The sequence below is a fragment of the Abramis brama genome, assembly GCF_963993115.1.
Source record: "Abramis brama genome assembly, chromosome: 2".
NCBI lineage: Eukaryota > Metazoa > Chordata > Actinopteri > Cypriniformes > Leuciscidae > Abramis > Abramis brama.
In genome coordinates this window covers 27,173,320-27,200,871 of record NC_139964.1, presented here as the reverse complement: position 1 = coordinate 27,200,871, position 27,552 = coordinate 27,173,320, and the positions used below count along the sequence as shown (strand labels likewise).

Sequence of the window (27,552 nt, the reverse complement as noted above, 5' to 3'; positions counted from 1 at the left end):
CCACAATTAAACACACCTGAACCAACAGCTAATCAAGGTCTCACTAGGCATACTAGAAACTTTCAAACAGGTGTGTTGGAGCTGGTTGGAGCTAAACTCTGCAGGGACAGCGGCCCTCCAGGACCGAGATTGGTGAACCCTGGTTTAAAAGTTTGTACTCAGTGAGTTGTTTTGGCTGGGGGTAGTAGTTAAAGGAATAGTTCACCCAAAAATAAAAATTATACCATGATTTACTCTCCCTCAAGCCATCCTAGGTGTAAATGACTATCTTCTTTCAGACGAACACAATCGGTGTTATATTAAAAATATCCTGGCTCTTCCAAGCCTTATAATGGGAGTGAATGGGGGGCGAGATTTTGAAGCCCAAAAAAAAAGCGTCCATCCATCAAAAAAAATATTGAATTAGAAGTCAAAACAAGAAATTTTAAAGAGAAATATCTGAGGATTTCGATATAAGAGAAGAGGAGCAGCCCTATTTGTTTAAACCACGAGGCGTCTAAGCTTACGATACTCCTACATCCTACGTCATACATCGTGTTAGGGGTTAAGGTCCTTGCACACTGAGTCCGAAATTTTCGCACGTCAAAAATAAATACAACCTCTTGTTGTGTCAATCACGTTTACACACTGCCTCCGAAACTTTCGTCTGTCATAAAAAAATTGGGATCGGGTTCGATTTTCTGCGTTTTTCGCATCTGTAGCAAGCATTTTGAGAGGTGTTTTGACAATTCAGAGGGATGCACTTTTTTGGGCTTCAAATCTCGCCCCATTCACTTCCATTATAAAGCCAGGATATTTTTTTTTAATATATCTCTGATTGTGTTCGACTCAAAGAAGAATGTCATAGACACCTAGGATGGCTTGAGGGCGAGTAAATCATGGGGTAATTTTCATTTTTGGATGAACTATCCCTATAATACACATTCATCAAAAGTAGGGGTGTAACAGATTGTAATTGTGATCCGCAGATTAGTTGCAAAGTTTAACCAGCGTAGAGTGAACGTTTATCAAGTTTATCACCATCAATTCATCAACGCCACACTTCATCCTGAGGCAGCGAAATTAAAAACGATCCCATCTGTCACGTCTCTCCTCAGATCTGTCGACGGATGAATGGTATCCGCTTCACCAGCTGTAAAAGTGCCAAAGACAGGACGTCTATGTCAGTGACGCTGGAGCAGTGCTCTCTGCTGCGGGACGAGCACCAGCTCAATAAAGATTACTTTGTGCGAGCTCTGGACTGCATGCGCAGGTAAGCTTCATCAGTCCTGCTCGCCTGTCCTGCTCGTGCATGCATGCGTTCACATTACACTGACCTTTAACCTCTTACTTGACCTTTAATAACTCATCCTGATAATAAAGTCTGTCTTGAGTGTTTTAATGTAGCAAAGATGAACTATACTGCTTGTAACAAGCAGCATTATTATTACTCACTATATCGGCATTACACAATGACTTGAAATGACACAGAGAGAAAAAGTGAGAAAGAGAGAAAATGAATATATATATAATATTAATAATATAATTATGCATTTTGATTTTTTCCTTTCCTATCTATTTACATTTACCTTTTTTATTCCCTGGCGGAAACAAGCTTCCATAGAATAGACCAATTCTTTTTGGCTAGATAGGAAAGGAAAAAATCTAAATGCATAATATATTATTAATACTATTTTCTCTCTTTCTCACATTTTCTCTCTGTGTGATTTCATGTCATTGTGTAATGCCGATGTAGTGAGTAATAATAATGCTGCTCTTTAGGAGCTCTGTATTTTCCTCTGAATTGTGAGATGTAAACTTGCAATTGCGAGTTTATAAAGTCAGAATTTGGGGAGAAAAAAAGTCAGAATTGTATGTTGTGTTTTTATGCTATTTGTAATGGACTTGATGATCTTAGTTAAATCCTGGGATGTTTCACATTGTAGTGTGGTACATTTCTCTTCTATTTCACACCTGACGTAAGTCTACCTGGGTCTCGTCTACAGTCGACGTCCCCTAGCGTCAACATTCGACGTTTAGTCTACCTGGGTCTTGTCTACAGTTGACGTCCCCTAGCGTCTACAATTGACGTCTAGTCTATCTGGGTCTCGTCTACAGTCGACGTCCCCTAGCGTCTACAGTCGACGTCCCCTTGCTTCTACAGTCGACGTTTAGTCTACCTGGGTCTCGTCTACAATCGACGTCCCCGAACGTCTACAGTCGACGTTTAGTCTATCTGGGTCTCATCTACAGTCGACGTCCCCTAGCGTCTACAGTCAACGTTTAGTCTACCTGGGTCTCGTCTACAATCAACGTCCCTGAACGTCTACAGTCAACATTTAGTCTATCTGGGTCTCGTCTACAGTCGACGTCCCCGTTCAATAATATTTATACTCTAGTGCGTCTACAGTTGACGTTGGCTGAGTTAGTAATCCCTAACTTGTTCCCTTAACTAACTTGCTGCGCAGCAATAATAAACAGACAGACTTCAGCAAATGTCCTTTACATGTTTTTTTCCAATTGCTAACACACTAAAATGACATGCACAGCACAATTATTTAAACTGACACACAGAGAGCAAAACCTCTTCTCAAGTCTCCAAAAGTCTAAACAAATTTTCTGCTTTACATACATTTTGCAATTCAAAATGGCACTTTTTAAATGCACCGAACACGGTTCTCTGCATAAGACACAACAATCTGACATAAAGTCACATGTTTGCCATTTCAAAACACTGCCATTCAAAATGACACTACATGAGCTAATTGGCCAATACATGTGCCACCTGGCCAAACACCTCAATTTTTAATTGTTAAAAATTCAATCTATTTCAGTTTACTGTTTTTTGTGAGCATATTTGTGTTCAGTCCAATGTAAATATATCTGCTGTGCATATGTTGCACTGACTTTTTTGGTGAAAAATTATTTTTTTAAATGTTTCAATGGCATGTGTGTGTATCTGCAAATATTTCTGTGCATGTGAACAATCTGAAGAATTTTCTACAATTTAATTGTTAAGTATTTTGATAAAACCAGCCTAGTTTGCAAAATTGTGTGTTAGCAATGGGAAAAAAAACTGTAATTACGGCCGGGAGAGTTCTCGAGCAGTTCACCAGAGAATCTCCCCCAAGAAGAAGCTTTAATCACGGCCGGAGGATCTCAGACAAATTTCAGAGAGAATCCCACCAGCAAACAGGAATACAACAGTTTTTATAGAATAGGAGCATGGCGAAAATGACATGATACATTACATAATTTCCCTACAGTTTGATTGGTTTTTCATAGACGAACCCTTCTGTTACTTGATACAGTGGGGAGAACAAGTATTTGATTCACTGCCGATTTTGCAGGTTTTCCCACTTACAAAGCATGTAGAAGTCTGTCATTTTTATCATAGGTACTCTTCAACTGTGAGTGACGGAATCTAAAACAAAAATCCAGAAAATCACATTGTATGATTTTTAAGTAATTAATTTGCATTTTATTGCATGACATAAGTATTTGATACATCAGAAAAGCAGAACTTAATTTTTGGTACAGAAACCTTTGTTTGCAATTACAGAGATCATACGTTTCCTGTAGTTCTTGACCAGGTTTGCACACACTGCAGCAGGGATTTTGGCCCACTCCTCCATACAGACCTTCTCCAGATCCTTCAGGTTTCGGGGCTGTCGCTGGGCAAAATGGACTTTCAGCGCCCTTCAAAGATTTTCTATTGGGTTCAGGTCTGGAGACTGGCTAGGCCACTCCAGGACCTTGAGAATGCTTCTTACGGAGACACTGCTTAGTTGCCCTGGCTGTGTGTTTCGGGTCGTTGTCATGCTGGAAGACCCAGCCACGACCCATCTTCAATGCTCTTACTGAGGGAAGGAGGTTGTTGGCCAAGATCTCGCGATACATGGCCCCATCCATCCTCCCCTCAATACGGTGCAGTCGTTTCCACTTCCATGCTTCACGGTTGGGATGGTGTTCTTGGGGTTGTACTCATCCTTCTTCTTCCTCCAAACACGGCGAGTGGAGTTTAGACCAAAAAGCTCTATTTTTGTCTCATCAGACCACATGAGCTTCTCCCATTCCTCCTCTGGATCATCCAGATGGTCATTGGCAAACTTCAGACCGGCCTGGACATGCGCTGGCTTGAGCAGGGGGACCTTGCGTGCACTGAAGGATTTTAATCCATGACAGCGTAGTGTGTTACTAATGGTTTTCTTTGAGACTGTGGTCCCAGCTCTCTTCAGGTCATTGACCTGGTCCTGCCGTGTAGTTCTGGGCTGATCCCTCACCTTCCTCATGATCATTGATGCCCCACGAGGTGAGATCTTGCATGGTGCCCCAGACCGAGGAGATTGACCGTCATCTTGAACTTCTTCCATTTTCTAATAATTGCGCCAACAATTGTTGCCTTCTCACCAAGCTGTTTGCCTATTGTCCTGTAGCCCATCCCAGCCTTGTGCAGGTCTACAATTTTATCCCTGACGTCCTAACACAGCTCTCTGGTCTTGGCCATTTTGGAGAGGTTGGAGTCTGTTTGATTGAGTGTGTGGACAGGTGTCTTTTATACAGGTAACAAGTTCAAAGAGGTGCAGTTAATACAGGTAATGAGTGGAAACAGGAGGGCTTCTTAAAGAAAAACTAACAGGTTTTTGAGAGCCCGAATTCTTACTGGTTGGTAGGTGATCAAATACTTATGTCATGCAATAAAATGCTAATTAACCCCCTGAGGTCGACGGTATCGCCGGCGATACCAGCTCGCTTTTTTTTTATCAGTGTAAAAGAAACTCATAAATACTCTGTTGACTTTGATTTTCCATAGGAGTTTCATACATCAATCGATTCTGTTAAATGTGTATTATTTTTGTGTATACTCACAATAAAAAACAAAGTGTTGTGCTTTTTGCCAAATAAAGAAAAATAAACACGAAGCGAGTTCTGCCTTCTCTCTGCCAGTGTAGTCCATTCTGAAACGCGCCCGAAAATGAACTGTAGCTCAGCGAATACTCAGTCAAACAGGCATACAGACACACAGGCATGAAGCTTGAATTCTCTTCTTTTAAATGAAGTAATTTATATAAAAAACAAATATTCCCATCTTGTGAAATCTGTATTAAAAGAGAGCGATTCCAGTCGATCTCATTAGAGCTAATTCAAATGTAATGTGACTCCACCCACGGAGAGCGTGCACTATTCAAACGCAAATAGCTGAGGCAATCCAAGCGCAATCCTGTGAACGCCCCCATACAGCTCGAGAAAACTCACAAGTTTATTCAGATCATTACTTGTTTACACCGTCTTGCAGCACTGTGAGGAATAATAATAATGGAAAATGTCCCTCAGAAGTGCGGGTATATGGAGGAGTGAGCTGAGGAATACTAGTAAGTTTTTTCCTTCTCACGTGAATTTCTTCACGTGGGTTTCTGTTTATGAATGAACGGCAGAGATGCGCGCTGTTTACCATAGCTGGCAAAGACAGTTTAAATTTAAATCGCGTGTGTGAATGAATGATGATGTTTTAGCAAACTGTATTGCTATACTGAGATGAGTAAAAATCGACTGAAATATGTTGAAATAAAATGTAGGCTATTTGTATAAGCAACGTATTAAACTGCAAATTAACAATATGCCCTAATATTTCATGAAAACAACGTTACAGTCAGGCGAAATATGAAAGACAACATTTTGTTTAGTAGATTTGGGTACAGTTTTTACTGTAGAATATACTGCCTCGTCAAATAAGCTTTTGTTTAGCAATTTCTATATATAAAATACTATTTTTGTCAAAAATAAAGTCATCAACTAAGATGTTAGCTGTTCCAATGTTGGCTATATTCAAACTAATGAATACATAGATAAAATGTAGGCCTATAATCTTTTTTTTTTACAAAGAAAGAGTACACTTGAAATATTGTTGAAATTGTAATTATTGTTGTAATTGTAACCTTTTTAATAAAATAGCAAAACATATTTACAAGATAGATGTAAGCAAAATCTTAAATGGTCAATATAAGTCTTCTTCTAAATATATCTTTTGTCCTTGCATTGTGGCTCAGTCAGTTTCACACCTGAATGAATGGCTAATTATTATGCAGAGTGGGTGGGACATTGTATTCTCAGGTGTAAACCACTCCTCGTTCACGCCCCCCTCGCATATTGGCTTTCCAAGCAAAACCTGTTTTACATCAATTTAAATCAATGTATGTGAACGATAAAGCAAGACTATTTTCACATCATTTTGAAGAAAAAACTATAGGCGACGACATCCATTAGTCAAAAGTCTTATTGCCACATATTTAGTATGTGTTTTGTGGCCTTATTTCTGCAACTTTCATTTTTATTTTTTCCAATAACCACGCATAAACATTATTCTCTTAAAAATTCAAACATATACATGCATGTTGATCAGATATTTTGGTAGCCCTGTTTGTGCTATATAGAGTGAATTTACACCTTTGCCATTAACATGTTTATAAATAACTGAAAAAAGCACAAATGTCAGAGCATGTCAGAACACCTCCAGGGCCCAGAAAACAGCTCAGACTCCAGAGGGTTAATTATTTAAAAATCGTACAATGTGATTTTCTGGATTTTTGTTTTAGATTCCGTCACTCACAGTTGAAGAGTACCTATGATAAAAATTACAGACCTCTACATGCTTTGTAAGTGGGAAAACCTGCAAAATCGGCAGTGAATCAAATACTTGTTCTCCCCACTGTAGAAGCAAAATTATCACGAATCATCAAAAAAAAAACATAGGAAAGGGTTAAGAGTTCAGTTGATTACTCAATATTGTCATGAGACAATGCAGACAGTATATTGTTGATATTGTCATTGTCAGCACTTCAGAATTTTCCATAACACAAAAGGGCAAAGACCAGAACGTTTTAGTACATTTTGTTTTAAAGTGTTAGAATGTCAGGCCTAAAAGGGGAAGTAAGGTTTAGATGTTAGAAACATGGTTAGTTTAAAAGATACTATCTTATCTATTAAAAATCCATCACAGTAGTTAAAGTAGGGAATTAGCTAAATGTTTTATCTTGGAACAAAATAGGGAGGAAAATGCTGTCAGTCTGGATTTATGGATATTAAATGTGCCTGAAAAGCACATGATTTTAACAGCATTGTCCAAGAGGTCGGTATTCCTTAACACTAGAACTCCCAAGGCGGTCATTTTGACCGTTTTTAAATTTTACAGTGTAATAACTTTGTTAAAATAAAATAAATGTGGCTGTAGGACTCTGACTTTTCCTAAATATGTGTATATTTTATTCTGACACTGTTATTTTATTAAAATCACAAAACACACAACAGTTCTGACTATTTCTACCTAGAATGACCATAACGGTCATTTTGACCGCACGCATTATAGATATCAAAAGTCCGCTACATTGCAAGTTTCGTGGAGGGACTTTATCACACGACTGGCGAGCGAACTTCGCTCCGACCACATGGAATCAAAAGCCATACAACTGGAGGAACTGCAAACAAAATAAAACCAAGGAGACATGTGCCAAATGTCACAAAGTGTGTGGGAGCTGCACACGAAAGGCGGTGTTTACCTGTGTGGAATGTGCGTAAGCGTCAGTGATGCGGGGTGTTTGCGCCGTTCAGATGGGCAGTTAACCTGATTTTGTTTGTTAATATTTTTTGTTCACTGAAACTAATCGTTCTAAAGCAGTTCGTTTTCTTGTTTAGCTAATGTTCATGTTTTTTCTTAGCCTGTTTGTATACATTTTCACATTCATTTGAATGAAAATTTTGTGTCCTGTTTATTACTACCTATCATTGTAGATCCATTTATTTTTAGATTTTGTATTGATTATTGAACTTATTTACAAACAGGGCTGTACTAAACGGTATGAAGCTTTGACGTTTCCTAACTTTTGTGCATGTCTATTCACGTGGTGAGTGCGGTGAAAAAAATATTATTTTGACGCAAAACGTTCCTCAAATAGAGGCAGCACCTGTCGGGGGAATCTTTCTTTTATGCTTGTTTTAAGGGCTATGACGACAGGAATTAATAGCTTCATTGGAAAAGAGAAGGTTAACATGTACAATAGATATGACATGACGAAAATGACGTTCAGTACGGCCATATGAACGTCAAAGTATGAACGGTCAGAATGACCGCTATGGTCCTTCTAGTAGTTATGAATTCCGGTAGTTCTAGTGTTAACAGAAACAGGACCAATTCTTCATTGATTTATTTTATTAATTTATTAATTAAAAGAGGTTAAAATAAGAAAGTCTTGGATGTTTGCTAAAAATAAAGATGCAGCAAAAGTCACCCACGACCAATAAAATACGTCCTAAGCAGTATGTGAGCACACAGTTTGGCTGAAATCCAATCCAGTGTAGATAATGGCTGAAGATTGACTGATACAGAAGCTAAAATATGTGGCACATATTTTACTCGGTCATTGTGAAATGTAGGCGGCCGGAAGATTTGACCACAAAAGAGCTTTCAGAAGCTGCACATATAGATGAGCAGGCTTTAAAAGAAGTCATGTGAAACAGCTGCAAACTTTCAGTGCGGACTGTAATAATGTACAGCTGTCACTGAAAGTTTGCAGTTTCACGTGTGTGTGTGTGTGTGCGCGTGTGTGTGTGTGTGTGTGTGTGTGTGTGTGTGTGTGTGTGTGTGTGTGTCTACTTGACTATATTTTGGGGATAGATTTGTTCCCAGAAGTGACCAAAACCTGACACAATCTCCAAAAACCTCCCTTTAGGGACGTCCTCATTTATAAATTTGATATAGAAATCAAGTAATTAAAGTTTTTTTAAAAATGTAAAACTGCAGAAAGTTTTGTGTGATGGGTAGGTTTAGGGGTAGGGGAGAGAATATACAGTTTGTATAGTTTAAAACCATTAGGTCTATGGAATGTCCCCATTTAGATGGCTAAATAGGCCGGTCTTGGGCCTGAAACTCCCGGGCTGAAAAGTGGCCCCACTCCGGCCCTGGGCTAAGTTAAACGTGTGTGTGTGTGTGTGGAAAGTCTAAACAGCTGGCAAAATTCTGCTCCATATCAGCTGTGATAGGCAGCCTTGCTGTGTGGCGTAAGCGATGCTTTATGTACCCTTGAATGTCAAAGCTGTGTTATCTCTGAGAATATTTGAATCCTTTCTGTAAGAATTTGATTTGCGGATTCAAATAAAGAAATCAAGTGTGTGTGTGTGTGTGAATAACACAAGCCCCTTTCACACAGCGCTTTGAACCCAGGAAATTGCCAGAATGCCTTCTGTGTGAACGCAAACACGACCCGGGATTAATGCCGGGATCGATGCCGGGTTGGGGACCTAGTAGTAACATTGCCGTGTTCAGTCCCGGAACGTGCGCTGTGTGAACAAAATTCGTAATAATGCTGTGTCGTATGATGACACTGAAGCCGGGATCGTTCGCCAGCTGCGAAATGGTATGTAATGCGTAAGTTTATGATCGAATCAGAGAAAAAAATGCACAAGCGTGGTTTCTCGAGAGAGAAATCGCAGCTCATAAGCAAACTTAAGGTGCTGCTGAGACATTACAAGTCACATCGATGAAGTCACGTGTCTTTACGGAATTTTTATGGGTTGTGTGTGAACGCACTCTCTGATTCCGGAAAATCACTGGCAGTGTGAATGAACCCAAATCAAACGAACCCAGGTCACTTCAGTGGCGTCATGCCCATTCAAAGTGAGGGGGCACGTGCCCCCTCAGATTTTTCCTCCCTGATAATTTTTTTGTCACAACTTTATTCCTATTATGCTCCATAATATACCAGAGCCTATAACGACTCAAATGTATTCTTCTGGATGTGTAATAAATCGGTCAGCATCAGCCCGCCCCTTTTTCCTAATATGGTGTCTGTGTAGCCTATATCAAATCTAGAGCGCTGTAGCGCACTAGAATCTTTGCTGTGTATGTTCAAGCAACTCAACTCGTCTCGCACGTTGAGCTGGCAATGTTTTACAGATGGTCTTGAAGTGGTAAGTGGGCAAAGCAACAAATCGGCATTGAATTAGTTATCGGATGATATTAAAAGGTAGTGGGATTATTTGTGGTTGACCTGGAAATTTTAACTTGATCAAAAAGTTATGGATTTGATATTAGCCATTTTCAAATAAACGGGGTAGTGTTAACCTTATTCAGCACTGAAATCTGTCAAACTTCTTTCAAAGTCCTTCATCACATATTAATATTAATATTAAAATAACTTCAGAGCACCACAAAGTCAGACCTCAGCACCTTTAAGTACCTTTAATGTAAGATCATTCTTAGGTCACATACCAATTTAAAATCATAACATAAAAACTGCAATGGTACTGTTTTTAAAATCATGTGTAGTAGGCCTAAGTGTACAGTAAGTGTGTGTGTAAACATGCTTTAATGAAGTAGACTTGAATTTGAGCTTACAGTTCTTTCATCAACCTGTCTTTTACATAAACTTACAAAATAGATACTTTAACTTAGTCCTCAGATAGAGGAGGGTTGCTGCTAGCTCCGTTAAGGTATTTTTGTCCCTCCCAAACTGCATTGAAATGGTATGTTTAGCAGCCAGAATTTAAAAAATTTCAGGGGGAGAAACCCCCTGACCCCTCCTAACATGATCCATATCACCCGTCAGAAAACAACTGCAAGGTCTCAAATTGTGCCCCCCCCCCAGAATTTTGGCTTGCATGACGCCCCTGGGTCACTTTATCCGTGTATTTTCCGGAATCTCTGTGTGAAAGGGGCTACAGAAACACACAATATATCCTGAATGTTCCCAAACAAAGGCTCTTTCATTAAGCTTTCTGTGTAGGACTCTGCCGCCTACCAAAATACTTTCATTTGGTTGCATGTGTTTAATCATTAAATAGCTCTCTTTTGCGAACACAGTTGCTAGATTTCCAAATTCCAATAATATTTATATTATCAAATTGCACACTGTGAACTCAGTAACAAAATAATTATATCTGCCATTACATTTCTGCCAGTTGACACCTCATTCGTTTGTTTTACTTTTCAAATATGTCTGTGTCAAAATACGATTAATTTCCTCAGCTCATAATCTGCGTATCGGTCTTGTTTATGTAAGCGTTGGAAAATCTCTGTGGATATTCATCACACGTTCTTCCAATGTAAACAAACTGCCTTAAACTGCATTGCTCTAGAACCAACATCTTGTGTTGTTATCATGCACGTTACATGTAAAAATGTTTTTATGGAACCCCTTACGAAAAAGAAATATACTTCAAGTTAATTTTATGAAGTATACTTAAGTAATGTTCAAGTATATTTTTAAGGATACTTTATGTAGTAAGTATACTAATATCAATGTGTACTTGTAGTAAACTTGTAAGTGTACTATTTCAATACTGCTTGGGACTAAATTGGCCCACTTTTAGTATATAAAAGTATATGTTTAAGTGTACTATAAGTGTAACAGTAGCAAACTTTAAGTACACAACTAGGTTTGTCATTTGTAATGCATCTGTACTACAAGTGAACTTATAAGTATACTAGTAGTTTACTATTTCAATACTAGTACATGTTTAAGTTAATGAAAGTACACAGTGAAGTGTACTCTCAGTAAACTACTAGTTTAGTAGTTTATACTGCATGTATACTTGTAAGTTTTCTTTAAGTGAACATAACATTATACTTTTAGTTTACTATGTACAGTGAGGAAAATAAGTATTTTGAACACCCTGCTATTTTGCAAGTTCTCCCACTTAGAAATCATGGAGGGGTCTCTAGATCAGTCAGGTTTCTGGGCTGTCGCTGAGAAACACGGAATTTGAGCTCCCTCCAAAGATTCTCTATTGGGTTTAGGTCTGGAGACTGGCTAGGCCATGCCAGAACCTTGATATGCTTCTTACAGAGCCACTCCTTTATGGCGTTATTTTTTAGTCAAAAGTTATGAGCGTGTAAGACATGCTCACGAGCACATTATGTTATTTCACACGCGCAAAAATTAACCTTCAGCTGGCATGATAAAAGTACTCGCGCACAAATTCAACAACCGAGAGGTGTACAAGTAGCTGCGAGCGAGCGCCTGGCATACTCTCATAGGTTAACTCTGCTTGTACAGTGGAATCCTGCTCGCGCGCAGCGGGCTTCTGCTCGCGGAGAGCTGTTTTGCTCGCGCAGTGGATTTCTGCTCGCTCAGCTGATTTCTGCTCGCTCGAGTCTACATGACTTTTGACAATTTGGGGGCGGAAACCAAGGAGGGCACTGACCCTCTTATGATTGGTCACTTTCATCATGGAAAATCTTGGGAAATCCTAACCCCGCCCACCTTCTGACGCAGCGCGCGTCACTCAGCTCGCTCTGCTACTCCAGCTATCTCTGTGTATATTTTAGACAACGAAATATGTGATAAAACACCATACTAACTATTTTCGTTTTCATTTAAAGAAATATTAAACATGATAGACACACAAATGTGGTTCAGGCAACGTGTGTTGATTATATTCACTGTTTGCCTAATTATAAAAAAATATATATATATAAAACACAAACCTGCCTCTTTTCGTTTTAAATATAATATAAAAACATTAAACATTTTAATATGGTCCAGGCAATATGTGCATTTGTACCAAACAACAGATTTTGCAGTAAACAACATTACAGTTTTAAAATTTTTTACATACAATTATTACAATTTAAAATGACAAAACTCAACCCAGTCTCTTTTTGTTAAATTTCAGTTTTTATCAATATTAGCCATTATAAAAGTATAAGTAAAAGGTATAAGAAGCTATACAAATAAAGCTATACATATAAGCTATTTAACTTTACCGTTGTATGGTTAGACTAGAGCGCTGACTTTGTATGTTTGACTGAATTGTTTGCTTTATTTGTATAGCTTCTTATACCTTTTACTTATCCACCTTATTCTGCTCTAAACAATGCGCGCTGCCATAACGACGACTCCGGTTGCCTACTTTCGGTTCGTAGCGCTTGACCTGTACTAGCAGCGAGAGAATGAGTTCAAGCTCCTCATGTGCAGTTGTTGGTTGTTTTAACAATTCAAAGAAGATTTCAAACTTTTTAGAAACTGAGTGTTTCGAGCATAAGATAAGAAGGAGATAATGCCCATGTCCGGTTCCGTATCAGATACATTCAATAAAGTAAACGTTTAGAGTGGTTAGCGTTAAAACTGAAGCATAAGAAAAAAAGTCGGAAAACTTTGCCCATTAATTAGATGTGCAAGGCAAGCAGGCAAGTTTTCGGGTTGTTATGGACAAGTAAAAATTACATTATTGTATATTATATGAAATACAATTATAATAAAATTCTAAGTTATGACTACTGTATACTGTACTGTTTTTATTTTTAAAAGGATGTGATGTTGTTGTGAGATTGTCTTTTGTCCATGTTAACATGACAGATGTGAAAAACATTTTGGCTCGTTTGACTCAGCTCACTGAAAAGAGCCGGTTCTTTGAGAAGGGTCTGGCTGCAGACCTGCACTTGCACTCTCAGACTTGCACTCTCAGACCTGCACGCTCAGACACCAGCGCTTCCTCTGCAAGTGACGTCACTTGCAATCGACGCATAGTGTGGTTTGTGTCGGATTGAGAACAGCTCCCAATGTCATTCAAAAATCGTTTCTGTAAGTATATTCTTATAAATAAATATATATCGTCGCTGTCGGGCGGAAACCTCGTATGTCCAAAGTTTGTCAATTTCATATTTTTTCACAAATCGATGCTATTGGTCAGTCCCCACGTGGTTCTGTTATTTTCACAAATTATTAACCAATCTAATGTGTTGAAAATAGCTAGAGAGCAAATCTCTTAACTCCATTGGACACTTCAACTGTCTGAGAATCCTCATAACTCCACCTCTTCTTCACTTCGCGGCATTTTGTCTCCTCAGGATTGAAAGTCGCAGCGATTAAGAAATCCTCGTCGAGCAACACGTAAAGCAAGCCTTAACTCTGATTTTATCTGTGTTAAACTATGATATCAGTTATTGATGTATTTTAAATGTCTACTTATTACACGTGTGCATTGAAGTTTTAAAAGGTATCTAATATAATGCTTAAATTGAATTAAATGTTTTGGATACCAGCATTAAATTATTGTTTTTATTATTATTTTACTGACTCAAAGTTGGCACTGTGCATGTAAAATACCCCAAGTAGCAAGGTTTTAATTTATGGGAGAAAAAAGGTCTGCCTAAATTACTGGCGCTAAGTAAGCCTATCTTTGGATAATTCTGTATGTTTTTTAGACAATAACGAGTGAAAATAGTTAGGTTAGATACATTTGAGTAGGCATGTTTTGTTAAAAATCGATAACTGTAATGCTTCGGTGCAGAAGGAAGTCCGTGAGCCACGAAGGTAAGTTTGCGTGCATATTAGGCTAATTTCCGCCTATTAGACAGCCTAGTATTTTGGTATTGCATCACTCATATCTCTTAAACGTTTAAAATGGAGTTTAGGAAGATTTATGTAACCACAATCATTAGATTTGAACAGCTCTTAAAGCCTCATCTCCTGTCAAAAGCTCAACGCGACCGCAGACTTTGATGAACACTGCCGGCAGCAGCGACGTCTGTGTCCGTACCACTCTTATCAATGACTGCGTAACCTCGTATCTCCCTGCTCCTAAGTCATAAATCTAGCATCTCTGATTAAACATGATTTTGGGGAAATGTTGTGTTAATGTTGGTACACAACAGTATATGATAGCAATATTTATAATACCAACTTTAACGATACAATGTTTAATAACTCAAAAAATATGCCTTTTTTTTATTTCCTGAAAAAATAAATAATATAACGTATATTTACTGCTGGAAACATATTTCCGGTTAATTTGTGTCGATTGCAAGTGACGTCACAGGCAGAGGAAGCGCTGGTGTCTGAGCGTGCAGGTCTGAGAGTGCAAGTCTGAGAGTGCAAGTGCAGGTCTGCAGCCAGACTCTATTGGGTTCTTTTGACTCACGGCTCTTTAGAAAATAAATTCTTATCTCCTTCTTATCTTATGCTCGAAACACTCAGTTTCTACATGAGGAGCTTCAGCTTGAACTCATTCTCTCGCTGCTAGTACAGGTCAAGCTACGAACCGGAAGTAGGCAACCGGAGTCGTCGTCATGGCAGCGCGCATTGTTTAGACTGAGCAGAAAAAGGTGGATACTTTTATAATGGCTAATATTGATAAAAACTGAAATTTAACAAAAAGAGACTGGGTTGAGTTTTGTCATTTTAAATTGTAATAATTGTATGTAAAAATAAATAAAACTGTAATGTTGTTTACTGCAAAATCTGTTGTTTGGTACAAATGCACATATTGCCTGGACCATATTAAAATGTTTAATGTTTTTATATTATATTTAAAACGAAAAGAGGCAGGTTTGTGTTTTATATATATATATATATATTTTTTTTTTTCTTCTATTTTTAAATAGGCAAACAGTGAATATAATCAACACGCGTTGCCTGAACCACATTTGTGTGGCTATCATGTTTAAGATTTCTTTAAATGAAAACGAAAATAGTTAGTATGGTGTTTTATCACATATTTCGTTGTCTAAAATATACACAGAGATAGCTGGAGTAGCAGAGCGAGCTGAGTGACGCGCGCTGCGTCAGAAGGTGGGCGGGGTTAGGATTTCCCAAGATTTTCCATGATGAAAGTGACCAATCATAAGAGGGTCAGTGCCCTCCTTGGTTTCCGCCCCCAAATTGTCAAAAGTCATGTAGACTCGAGCGAGCAGAAATCAGCTGAGCGAGCAGAAATCCACTGCGCGAGCAAAACAGCTCTCCGCGAGCAGAAGCCCGCTGCGCGCGAGCAGGATTCCACTGTACAAGCAGAGTTAACCTATGAGAGTATGCCAGGCGCTCGCTCGCAGCTACTTGTACACCTCTCGGTTGTTGAATTTGTGCGCGAGTACTTTTATCATGCCAGCTGAAGGTTAATTTTTGCACGTGTGAAATAACATAATGTGCTTGTGAGCATGTCTTACACGCTCATAACTTTTGACTAAAAAATAACGCCATACTCCTTGGTTATACTGGCTGTGTGCTTCGGGTCATTGTCATGTTGGAAGACCCAGCCTCGACCCATCTTCAATGCTTTAACTGAGGGAAGGAGGTTGTTCCCCAAAATCTCGCAATACATGGCCCCGGTCATCCTCTCCTTAATACAGTGCAGTCGCCCTGTCCCATGTGCAGAAAAACACCCCCAAAGCATGATGCTAGCACCCCCATGCTTCACAGTAGGGATGGTGTTCTTGGGATGGTACTCATCATTCTTCTTCCTCCAAACACGTTTAGTGGAATTATGACCAAAAAGTTCTATTTTGGTCTCATCTGACCACATGACTTTCTCCCATGACTCCTCTGGATCATCCAAATGGTCATTGGCAAACTTAAGACGGGCCTTGACATGTGCTGGTTTAAGCAGGGGAACCTTCCGTGCCATGCATGATTTCAAACCATGACGTCTTAGTGTATTACCAACAGTAACCTTGGAAACGGTGGTCCCAGCTCTTTTCAGGTCATTGACCAGCTCCTCCCGTGTAGTTCTGGGCTGATTTCTCACCTTTCTTAGGATCATTGAGACCCCACGAGGTGAGATCTTGCATGGAGCCCCAGTCCGAGGGAGATTGACAGTCATGTTTAGCTTCTTCCATTTTCTAATGATTGCTCCAACAGTGGACCTTTTTTCACCAAGCTGCTTGGAAATTTCCCCGTAGCCCTTTCCAGCCTTGTGGAGGTGTACAATTTTGTCTCTAGTGTCTTTGGACAGCTCTTTGGTCTTGGCCATGTTAGTAGTTGGATTCTTACTGATTGTATGGGGTGGACAGGTGTCTTTATGCAGCTAACAACCTCAAACAGGTGCATCTAATTTAGGATAATAAATGGAGTGGAGGTGGACATTTTAAAGGCAGACTAACAGGTCTTTGAGGGTCAGAATTCTAGCTGATAGACAGGTGTTCAAATACTTATTTGCCGCTGTATCATACAAATAAATAGTTAAAAAATCATATATTGTGATTTCTGGATATTTTTTTTTTAGATTATGTCTCTCACAGTGGACATGCACCTACGATGACAATTTCAGACCCCTCCATGATTTCCAAGTGGGAGAACTTGCAAAATAGCAGGGTGTTCAAATACTTATTTTCCTCACTGTATATATTATTTTTGCACTTGCAGTATACTACTATGTTCGAATGTTATTTTTTATACTTGAAATATACCTTTAACTGTACTTCAACTAATTTTAAAAACAACACTTGAATGTCGAGCCCCCTACCGTATAACAGTGGAAAAATCATGGATAGCTGGAAAATTCAGTCAGTGGTGGGGAAAGAGTAAAGTAGAATTAGAGTAAATTCCTATACACTACCAGTGGACTAGCCTACCCAAAAATTCAGATATGCAGAATTAGAAACATATCTGTTTTATATCAATAATCTAATCAATATTTTCAAACAATGTAAGTTTCATAAGACTGTATATGAAAAACTGTGTAAAAAAAAAAGTATATTTAAAAGGCTACTCGATCAAAAGAGTTAACACAACTACAAGCCATGTATACTTTAAATAGTTAATTATACTTTATATCTCGATCAAAAGATTGGGTACAAATATAGGCCAAATATACTTGGATTTTTCTCTCAGTATAAGTCAAGTACACTTAAGTGTAATTTTAAGTATATTTCTGAGAAGTACATAAAGTATATTTTTGAGAAGTATATAAAATGTTGACTGAAAGTATACTTTCTTATTTTTAGTTTGAAAGAAGTATACTAATAGTTTGCTATTGGTTAAGCACATATTTGAGAAATCAGGAGTACTTGTCATTTTTGAATATTTGAAATGCTATGCATGAAGTTTTCAGAGACAATAAGCACAATGATATGCGAGTTTCCTTCCCAGGTGTATGTGATATGGATATATTTGAAGTGTCTGCGCTGATGGGCGATTCTCTTATTAGTTGTGTTGGGTGTTAATGCCCTGAAGGCTTCGGGTTTGCTTGTTTTGCAATGGCGGATGAGAAGGCTGTTGATTTTACGTAGCAGAACCGGTCTGCAGAAATTGTTTAAAGCTAAAGAACAAATTTGAGCTGACACACATTGTGACAAATTTGGATTGATGTCAACCTGTGTGACGTTCACTCAGCTGTATAAATTTACTGTGACATTTCAATGAAAGATTGTGTAAATCTGGGACAAAAACAAAACTCTTTCATTCCTTTTCAAAGGAATATCAGCAGACAAACAATGTTTGTTGCTTTTGGAGTCGTGAATCAGTTGCAGGTCACCTCGATTGAACTTTGCGTGCATGTATAAATAGAGCTCTGGAATTTTTTTTATTCATATGAAACTTAACTCAATATGAACACAGCTTACTATGATTGACAGGCGTTTTAACACAGTATTTGCACAATATCATGCTGTCAACATAAGTTAATTAATTGTGCTTTGGTGTTAAAAAAAAGGAATCAGTTATTGATAGTGAGCATTTTAAACCTATTAACTTGTGCCTTCCTTCGTAACTTATGACTTGTAAGGGAATGTTTGGAAACCTGTTTGAAAATGGTGATTAGTTTGACAATTTAGCAAGTCAGCAACAATCCGCCTGATGCTGATAATTTGTGAGTTTGAGTTTGTTTGTGAATCAGACTACACTTGTTGCACTGTTTGTGTCTGTGTGCACAACACTAGGGCTGGGCGATATATCGCACGATATTGTTATGCGCATCTCGTTAGTAAAAGCCGGTTCCTTGATTAGTAGTAAATCGCCATCACCTGCTTTCAGATGGAGCGGCATTTACTACAAAGAGCTGTAGTTAACTGACAAGCTGAGCCATATCGCATTAATATCGCGGACGTATCGCCAGCGATATTTAATGTGATATGGCTCAGCTTGTCAGTTAACTACGGCTCTTTGTACACAGCAAAAACTCCAGTGTTAAATTAACACTCCTGGGAGTGTATGAGTCCACACTCAAGAGTGTTTAAGTTAATGAGATAATTAAGTGATTAATTTGGTGATGATTGAACATTATTGAAGACACCTGGGGCATGTTCAAGTTCAAAACGGTGCGCAACGTTTTGCTACGGTTTCCGGGTTGAACGTCATGTTTCCTGGAAACGGCGTGCACCGGTGTGCAACGGGGTTTGAGATACGTTTTCTCTTGTTTGGTGGGTGTGTCAGAACTGCAGTCCAATCAGCAGCAACATGTATATGAAGCACGTGGTATTAAAGTGAACGCACATGGGTTCAAGGAAAGTCATTTACAAATACTGTGTACGATGCAGCTCGGTATACGCAACAACTGAGGATATTAGAAGACATGTTTGTCGTAAGTTTTATTGTAAAAATATAGGATATCAACATATTGATGTAGTTGTTTATATTTTTAGCTTCATTGCAAGTGTATTGGTATAGAAATAAACAATGGTAATTAAGTGCTTTTCCTAAAAATGCCTTTTCCAAATAAAGTCAGTATGTGAGGCTAAATAGATGTGTTTTAGTCTGAATTAGGTAAGATGTGTGCTTCCATTTCAGTTTCAGCAATCCCTTCACTCAATTGGGATGTTCTCTTTTGTTCTAGGCGGCAAGTGCAGTAACTGTAACATCGGGCATATTTTGTAATATTAAACACATATTTATACCGACTTCATCAGGCTCCGAAAATTCTTCACAAAGAACACAAAGAATGGCCTTCTCAGCTGCCATAGTTGCAACTCTTGCGTCATCAGAACAGTGTGTTCAACGCATCACGGTTTCTGTTTAAAAAACGTTGTGCAACGTTTTGTCGGGGCTGAACGCAGCCCAGATGTTAACAAGCAGAATCACTGAAGGAGAAAATCTCAAATTGTAAGCCACCGTTATGACGATCAATGGTTGCTTTAGTTGGACTCTTGACCCATATATTATTAACTTTAGATTTTGTTTGTCTGTTGTATCTGAGTTATAACTGCCAGATGAACAAAGAAAAAAAAAAGTGATCTGATGGTGTTGGTTATATTATGACAATCATCATTTGAACTTGATCACTGAACTCATTAAAATCCTTCTTTCTGACTTCGATTTATGTTGTTGGTTACAGCATAACTGTGAATCTGCATAAATGCCCAGAATTTTTGATATAATATAAAGGATTTCTTAAAAGTTGTTTAAAAAAAAATCATTCTTTTAGGCACACACAGATGTCAAGATTCAGTCTATGCATCTCAACAATGGTGACGAGCAGAATATTAAATTAGGAAAAGTAAATTACAAAGACAATTCAGATCATAATTTATTCATACCGCAATGCATGACGGGAGCCATTATTGAGTTGTGATTGGTGGCAGCCACTGCAACATGCTTTATTATTGTCACCATTGTTGAGATTCACAGGCTGATTATTGATGTCTGTGTTTTAAATGAATTTATCCGAATGTCTTTTGATCAGAACAATGTTTATTAAATATTTTGAATTATAAGTAAAGTACTGATAATTATAGGCTGAAGAATCACAAAACTGCTGCTAACAAGTTAAACCAAACTATCTCAATAAGTTTCCTTTTTCAGATCACAGCATGATTATGTCAAAACATAACCAACACTATAAGATAACATTTTACTTTGTTCATTTAACTGTTATAAATCAATAACAGCAGACAAACAACAGTAAATATTAAATTAAACATATAATGGTCTAGAGCCCAACTAAAGCAAACACCCATCACCTTAATGGTAACTTACAATTTGTGATTTTCTCCTTCAGTGATTCTGCTTGTTAACATCAGGTGTCTTCAATAATGCTCAATCATCACTAAATGAATCACTTAATTATCTCATCAGCCCTAAATGCCGCTCCATCTGAAAGCAGGTGATGGCGATTTACTACTAATCAAGGAACCGGCTTTACTGACGAGATGCGCATAACAATATCGCGATTTAAATCGCCCAGCCCTACACAACACAATCGAAAGACTGCATAATTCTGCTTATTATGTTTGTATCATTTTGCAGCGCCAAATTTGTCTCTCACATCAAATTCAATTCAGACTTGAATTGACACAAGTCAGTTGAAGTTGTTTATTTGCTGTTGAATAAGTACAAGATTATTATAGCATGGGGTTCTATCTGCATCTGTAAAAATATATAGTTTAGTAATTTTATTAAGTTTTAATTTTAAAAGGCCCCTATTATGCTGGGCATATGTGACAAATCAGAGCAGAGTAGACCAATCACAACAGGCTGGGCCATCTGACCAATCAGAGCAGAGTAGACCAATCACAACAGACTGGGACATCTGACCAATCAGAGCAGAGTAGACCAATCACAAAAGACTGAGCCATCTGACCAATCAGAGCAGAGTAGACCAATCACAACAGACTGGGTCATCTGACCAATCAGAGCAGAGTAGACCAATCACAACAGACTGGGACATCTGACCAATCAGAGCAGAGTAGACCAATCACAAAAGACTGAGCCATCTGACCAATCAGAGCTGAGTAGACCAATCACAACAGACTGGGTCATCTGACCAATCAGAGCTGAGTAGACCAATCACAACAGACTGGGCCTTCTGACCAATCAGAGCAGAGTAGACCAATCACAACAGACTGGGACATCTGACCAATCAGAGCTGAGTAGACCAATCACAACAGACTGGGTCATCTGACCAATCAGAGCAGAGTAGACCAATCACAACAGACTGGGACATCTGACCAATCAGAGCAGAGTAGACCAATCACAAAAGACTGAGCCATCTGACCAATCAGAGCTGAGTAGACCAATCACAACAGACTGGGTCATCTGACCAATCAGAGCTGAGTAGACCAATCACAACAGACTGGGTAATCTGACCAATCAGAGCTGAGTAGACCAATCACAACAGACTGGGTCATCTGACCAATCAGAGCAGAGTAGACCAATCACAAAAGACTGAGCCATCTGACCAATCAGAGCAGAGTAGACCAATCACAACAGACTGGGACATCTGACCAATCAGAGCAGAGTAGACCAATCACAAAAGACTGGGTCATCTGACCAATCAGAGCAGAGTAGACCAGTCATAACAGACTGGGTCATCTGACCAATCAGAGCAGAGTAGACCAGTCACAACAGACTGGGTCATCTGACCAATCAGAGCAGAGTAGACCAATCTCAACAGACTGGGGGCACGTTCAAGTTCAAAACGGTGCGCAACGTTTTGTTACGGTTTCCGGGTTGAACGTCATGTTTCCTGGAAACGGCGTGCACCGGTGTGCAACGGGGTTTGAGATGCGTTTTCTCTTGTTTGGTGGGTGTGTCAGAACTGCAGTCCAATCAGCAGCAACATGTATATAAAGCACACGGTATTAAAGTGAACTCGCACAATGGGTTCAAGGAAAGTAATTTACAAATGTCTTCGATGCAGCTCGGTATACACAACAACTGAGGATATTAGAAGACATGTTTGTTTTATTGTAAAAATATAGGTTATCAACATAATGATGTAGTTGCTTATATTTTTAGCTTCATTGCAAGTGTATGACATTTGGTATAGAAATAAACAATGGTAATTAAGTGCTTTTCCTAAAAAGGAGAAAGAAAATACAGGGTATTAAAACAGTATGAACTACAAATAAAGTCAGTATGTGAGGCTAAATAGATGCGTTTTAGTCTGAATTAGGTAAGATGTGTGCTTCAGTTTCAGCAATCCCTTCACTCGATTGGGATGTTCTCTTTTGTTCTGGGCGGCAAGTGCAGTAACTGTAACATCGGGCATATTTTGTAGTATTAAACACATATTTATACCGACTTCATCAGGCTCAGAAAATTCTTCACAAAGAACACAAAGAATGGCCTTCTCAGCTGCCATAGTTGCAACTCTTGCGTCATCAGAACAGTGTGTTCAACGCATCACCGTTTCTGTTTAAAAAACGTTGTGCAACGTTTTGTCGGTGCTGAACGCAGCCCGGGTCATCTGACCAATCAGAGCTGAGTAGACCAATCACAACAGACTGGGTCATCTGACCAATCAGAGCAGAGTAGACCAGTCACAACAGACTGGGTCATCTGACCAATCAGAGCAGAGTAGACCAATCACAAAAGACTGAGCCATCTGACCAATCAGAGCTGAGTAGACCAATCACAACAGACTGGGCCATCTGACCAATCAGAGCTGAGTAGACCAATCACAACAGACTGGGTAATCTGACCAATCAGAGCTGAGTAGACCAATCACAACAGACTGGGACATCTGACCAATCAGAGCAGAGTAGACCAATCACAAAAGACTGGGTCATCTGACCAATCAGAGCAGAGTAGACCAGTCATAACAGACTGGGTCATCTGACCAATCAGAGCAGAGTAGACCAGTCACAACAGACTGGGTCATCTGACCAATCAGAGCAGAGTAGACCAATCACAAAAGACTGAGCCATCTAACCAATCAGAGCTGAGTAGACCAATCACAACAGACTGGGTCATCTGACCAATCAGTGCTGAGTAGACCAATCACAACAGACTGGGCCTTCTGACCAATCAGAGCTGAGTAGACCAGTCACAACAGACTGGGTCATCTGACCAATCAGAGCAGAGTAGACCAGTCACAACAGACTGGGTCATCTGACCAATCAGAGCAGAGTAGACCAATCACAAAAGACTGAGCCATCTAACCAATCAGAGCTGAGTAGACCAATCACAACAGACTGGGTCATCTGACCAATCAGTGCTGAGTAGACCAATCACAACAGACTGGGCCTTCTGACCAATCAGAGCTGAGTAGACCAGTCACAACAGACTGGGTCATCTGACCAATCAGAGCAGAGTAGGCTTGCGGAAAGGTCAGTCAGATCAGTGTTCAAATAACTGATAGATATAGACATTCAAGAACCATTAATGAGAATACTGTCATCCTGCTTCTGGTATTTTCATCATTTTAAAACTGGTTTGTATTGGCATATTGTTGAGTGTGTGTGTCTTGAATGTCGGACTAACCCATTTCACCTTTTCTTGAAATTGTTTGTCCAAACCGACGCATTGAACTAACTTCTTGTTGGATGTTTGCTTGTTTCTCTCTTTCGTTTCGTCTGGGAACGCTCAGCGGTCTCTTGGCCCAGAGAGAGGTTGCCCAATGGGACGACCCTGAAGCGGGATCCATAGCTATTAACAAGCCGGCGTCCCGCCACTTCTATCCCATCGCCCTTCTGCTCGTCAGCTCGCACCTGCTGGTGGTGTGGCTCATTTTAAGTCTTGTTTTTTTGCTTGCAAAATACCAATAAACTGCTGATTATGCTATAACCCAGCTGCGTCTAACTTCTTACTTGCTTCCTTGAGTGTTTCTCTCTGTCTTCACCAGTAACTCTGTTTCGTACAGGACTGGCAACTGTATGTTTACGGGTATTTGATGTTTTACCACTACTAGCAATTAACAAGTTGTAGTACTTTCACTTTGAGCGCTCAAACTGAGATTTTGGGTAATATTTATTTGTTTAAACTCTCATGTCTTCCACCCTCATGTTTTATTCTTGGTTGAGCATGAAAGGTTTGGAAATGCCTGAGGGCAAGTACAGTAAATGACGCCTGAATCCTCATTCTGGGTCAATCATGTTTTTAAATCAGAAGGTGAGAAGGAAGTGAGGATGTTTTTGTTTTCGACTCGCTCTAAATACACCATCAACGTCACAGATCTTTTGCATTTTATGCTTTCATAATTAAAGTGTTATTTATTGAGTAGAATCTAAATATTTCCTCATGCTCTGCATATTTACTGTAGAAACACTGAGGCATTTGTACTGTTGTTTTGGATAGTTTGATTTCATCGTCCTCATCATCATCCCTTTCCTTTTTCTTCCTTTCTTTCTTTCTTTCTTTCTTCATCTTCCCCTCATCAGAGAAGGCTGCCGGATTGAGAATGTGCAAAAGAATATAAAGTGCAGAAAATATGCTTTCAACATGCTCCAGCTGATGGCCTTTCCCAAATACTACCGGCCTCCTGAAGGGACGTATGGGAAGGTGGACTCATGAAACACCACTGTTATCATCTAGAGATACAGTGAGGTTCAAAAGTCCACATTGAAAATCTTGGATTTAAAATCATAAAATTTTGTTCATTTTTTTTTTTTAAAGAGTAAAATAAAAAACAATGATATGGGATTAATAAAAAATATATATATATATATTTAAGAATTTATTTATAAATAATGTTTTAATGACAGAAGCACTTGAGCAAAACCTTATATACCAAATACTTCATTGCCCGGTTTCACAGATGAGGTTTAAACCTAAAGTTTCAGACTAAAATGCATGTTTGAGCTGTTTTAACTGAAAGCAACTTGCACTGATATATCTCAAAATATGTCAGGGTCATTGTTTTGTCTCAAGATGCACACCAGAAATGTTTTTAAGGCATGTTTATAAAAGCTACTTAAAAGTCCTAAGTAAACTAAGGCCTGTCTGTGAAATCAGGCCAATTTCTTGTAAAATTAAATTTTCACTCACCATGTTGTAAATTTCAGACTTTTGAACCCTGCTGTGTGTGTGTGTGTGCGTGCGTGCGTGTGTGCGTGCGTGTGTGTGTGTGTGTACACATACAGTGTGTGTGCACATGAACATTACATCCAATGAGGAGTAGAAAACTTGCTTCTTTACGTTTTTAAATGTTTTATGTTTTACATATGCAGAATATATTCAAACAGAATGTTTTTTTATGGTTTCACGAAACAATGCGGTGCATTATTTAAAAATAATTTAAAAATACTAAATGTAAACTATAGTGAATATACTTTTTCTTTTTTTTACGTCAAATGTGTACAAATGTTTTCTATTAAAAGTGAAAAGCAAGCGATCGTTCTGAATATGTAGCTGTTTTGCACCCGTCTCAGTCATCACATGTCTGTATAAATGTGTCTCAACACCACAAATCTTTTGTTGTTACTGTTTTCTTTTTGTATTGAGGCATTTCTGAAAGTGTGTACTGTATGTTTTTATGATTGTGTTGGTATATAAAGCCATATATACACGTTTTTTTATTATGATTCTTGGACATATTTCTATCATTTTGCACTTATGCATTTATATGTGAATTTGTGGTATTTTAGATGCTTATCGCGGTACAGGTGGACCAGATTCATAATGACTGATCCTTCAAGCCAAACAAAATGTTATGTGCCTTGTGCGGTTGGTCTGATTATTCTTGCCTGATCACATTTATGTTTGTCATCGGTCAGAACAGAACGTCTCTCTGGAACGAGTGACTTGAAACAAAAACAAACGAACGAGTTTGCGAGCGAACAACAAAGAAAGCAACTTGACATTTCATCGCTGAACTTGTGCTGATCAGTTCACGCTGTGATTCGCTATGAAGTTGGCTGATTCATTGTGTAATTTCTTGCTAGAAATGACATCAGAAGTGGAAAACATTGGTTAAAAACATGCATTTACACACAAACTGACCAGCCGCAACTTTCAGACACCATCTTTTTTTTAGCTCAACTGTCGCAGAATGAAAAGCACAGGATTGTGGGATATCAAAGGCCCTGTTTACAGCTGGTATTAAGATGCGTTTCGGTCGATCGGATCGCAAGTGGACGACTCTAAATACAGGTGTAAAAGTCTAGAAGGTTTTTCCGTCCACTTTCCAACACTTCCAGAGGCATTTGAAAACTCACTCGACCGGATTGCTTTCATAGTGTCTTTTTTTGCAAGTGCACTACAAAGTGTACAAAGGAGAAACATTTTTTCTTTCACTATCACGGCTAACTTTTTCTTCTAAATTTGGTTTGATTTACGTTGGAACAATTAAAAAACAATTTGCTAATTGGGGAAGAGCAATAAACATAATTCAAGAGATATAATTCAAGATGTTAAGACCGAAAACAAGACACAGTTTTGCTTAAAGGGATGGTTCGGAGTAAAATCAACCTAGGGTCCTTTTCCCAAATCATGGAAGTGACCTCGACGTCCGGGTTAGCAGTAGCATTAGCCATCAGGCAAGTGTTATTTAAATAAACTCCTGATGTACTTACAAACTTTCCAATGCCTCGTTTTATGAGTACAGAACCTATTTGTACTACTGTAGAAGTTTGGTACCATTCCGGGCATTATTAGTGGGGTAATTTACGAGATACAGCCTTGGATCCATTAGCGCCTGCACTAAGCCATCCGGCTGATATCTCTAGATAAGCTCTAACTTTAATAATGTTCGACCGAGGGGAATTCTGGGGCTTCTGGGGGGGGTGTTTGGCTCGAGGTCATGGTGCAAAGGACCCTAGGTTGATTTTACTCGTAAATGTAAGGAAGTTTGGATAATTTAAAACAGTTTACGATTTGAGCACAGGATACATTAAAGCAAGTTCAGCGGATGTTACAGTATCCGCCCCTCTTACTGGATGCATTGTATTCCAGAAGTAATTCGATAATAATTCAGAAATAGTTGTATGCATTGCCTATAACACATTCCCTCCTAAAGTAGTACTGCCATTCATTTGTCCTATATGGGAGCCTGTTCATTCATAAGCACAGCAATTTTTATCTTCTTGACGGATAGTCCTCGGCTTTCAGGTCAGAGACCAAGTCAACGACGTTTCAGACAGGAGGTTAAGTGAAAACTCTTGAGTATGTTCACACTGAAATGAGGGAAACTCTGTTTTTCTTTTTTTTTTTTTTT

General features: G+C 38.8%; 1 protein-coding gene across 4 annotated transcripts in view; it reads left to right on the top strand.

Annotated features, from left to right (window-relative positions):
* inpp4b (inositol polyphosphate-4-phosphatase type II B) overlaps positions 1 to 25,064 on the top strand; it is a 181,739-nt gene extending 156,675 nt beyond the window's left edge. For 3 of the 4 annotated variants that reach the window (XM_084093430.1, XM_084093433.1, XM_084093432.1), the window contains 2 exons: positions 1,098 to 1,252; positions 23,989 to 24,185. In XM_084093430.1, coding sequence (XP_083949556.1) covers positions 1,098 to 1,252; positions 23,989 to 24,166 — 333 coding nt within the window. In that variant the 3' untranslated portion in view covers positions 24,167 to 24,185. Of the gene's footprint in view, positions 1 to 1,097; positions 1,253 to 23,988; positions 24,186 to 24,778 lie in introns of those variants that run through there. The other variant, XM_084093431.1, reaches the window with a different exon arrangement.
* Positions 25,065 to 27,552: the final 2,488 nt, after the last annotated feature.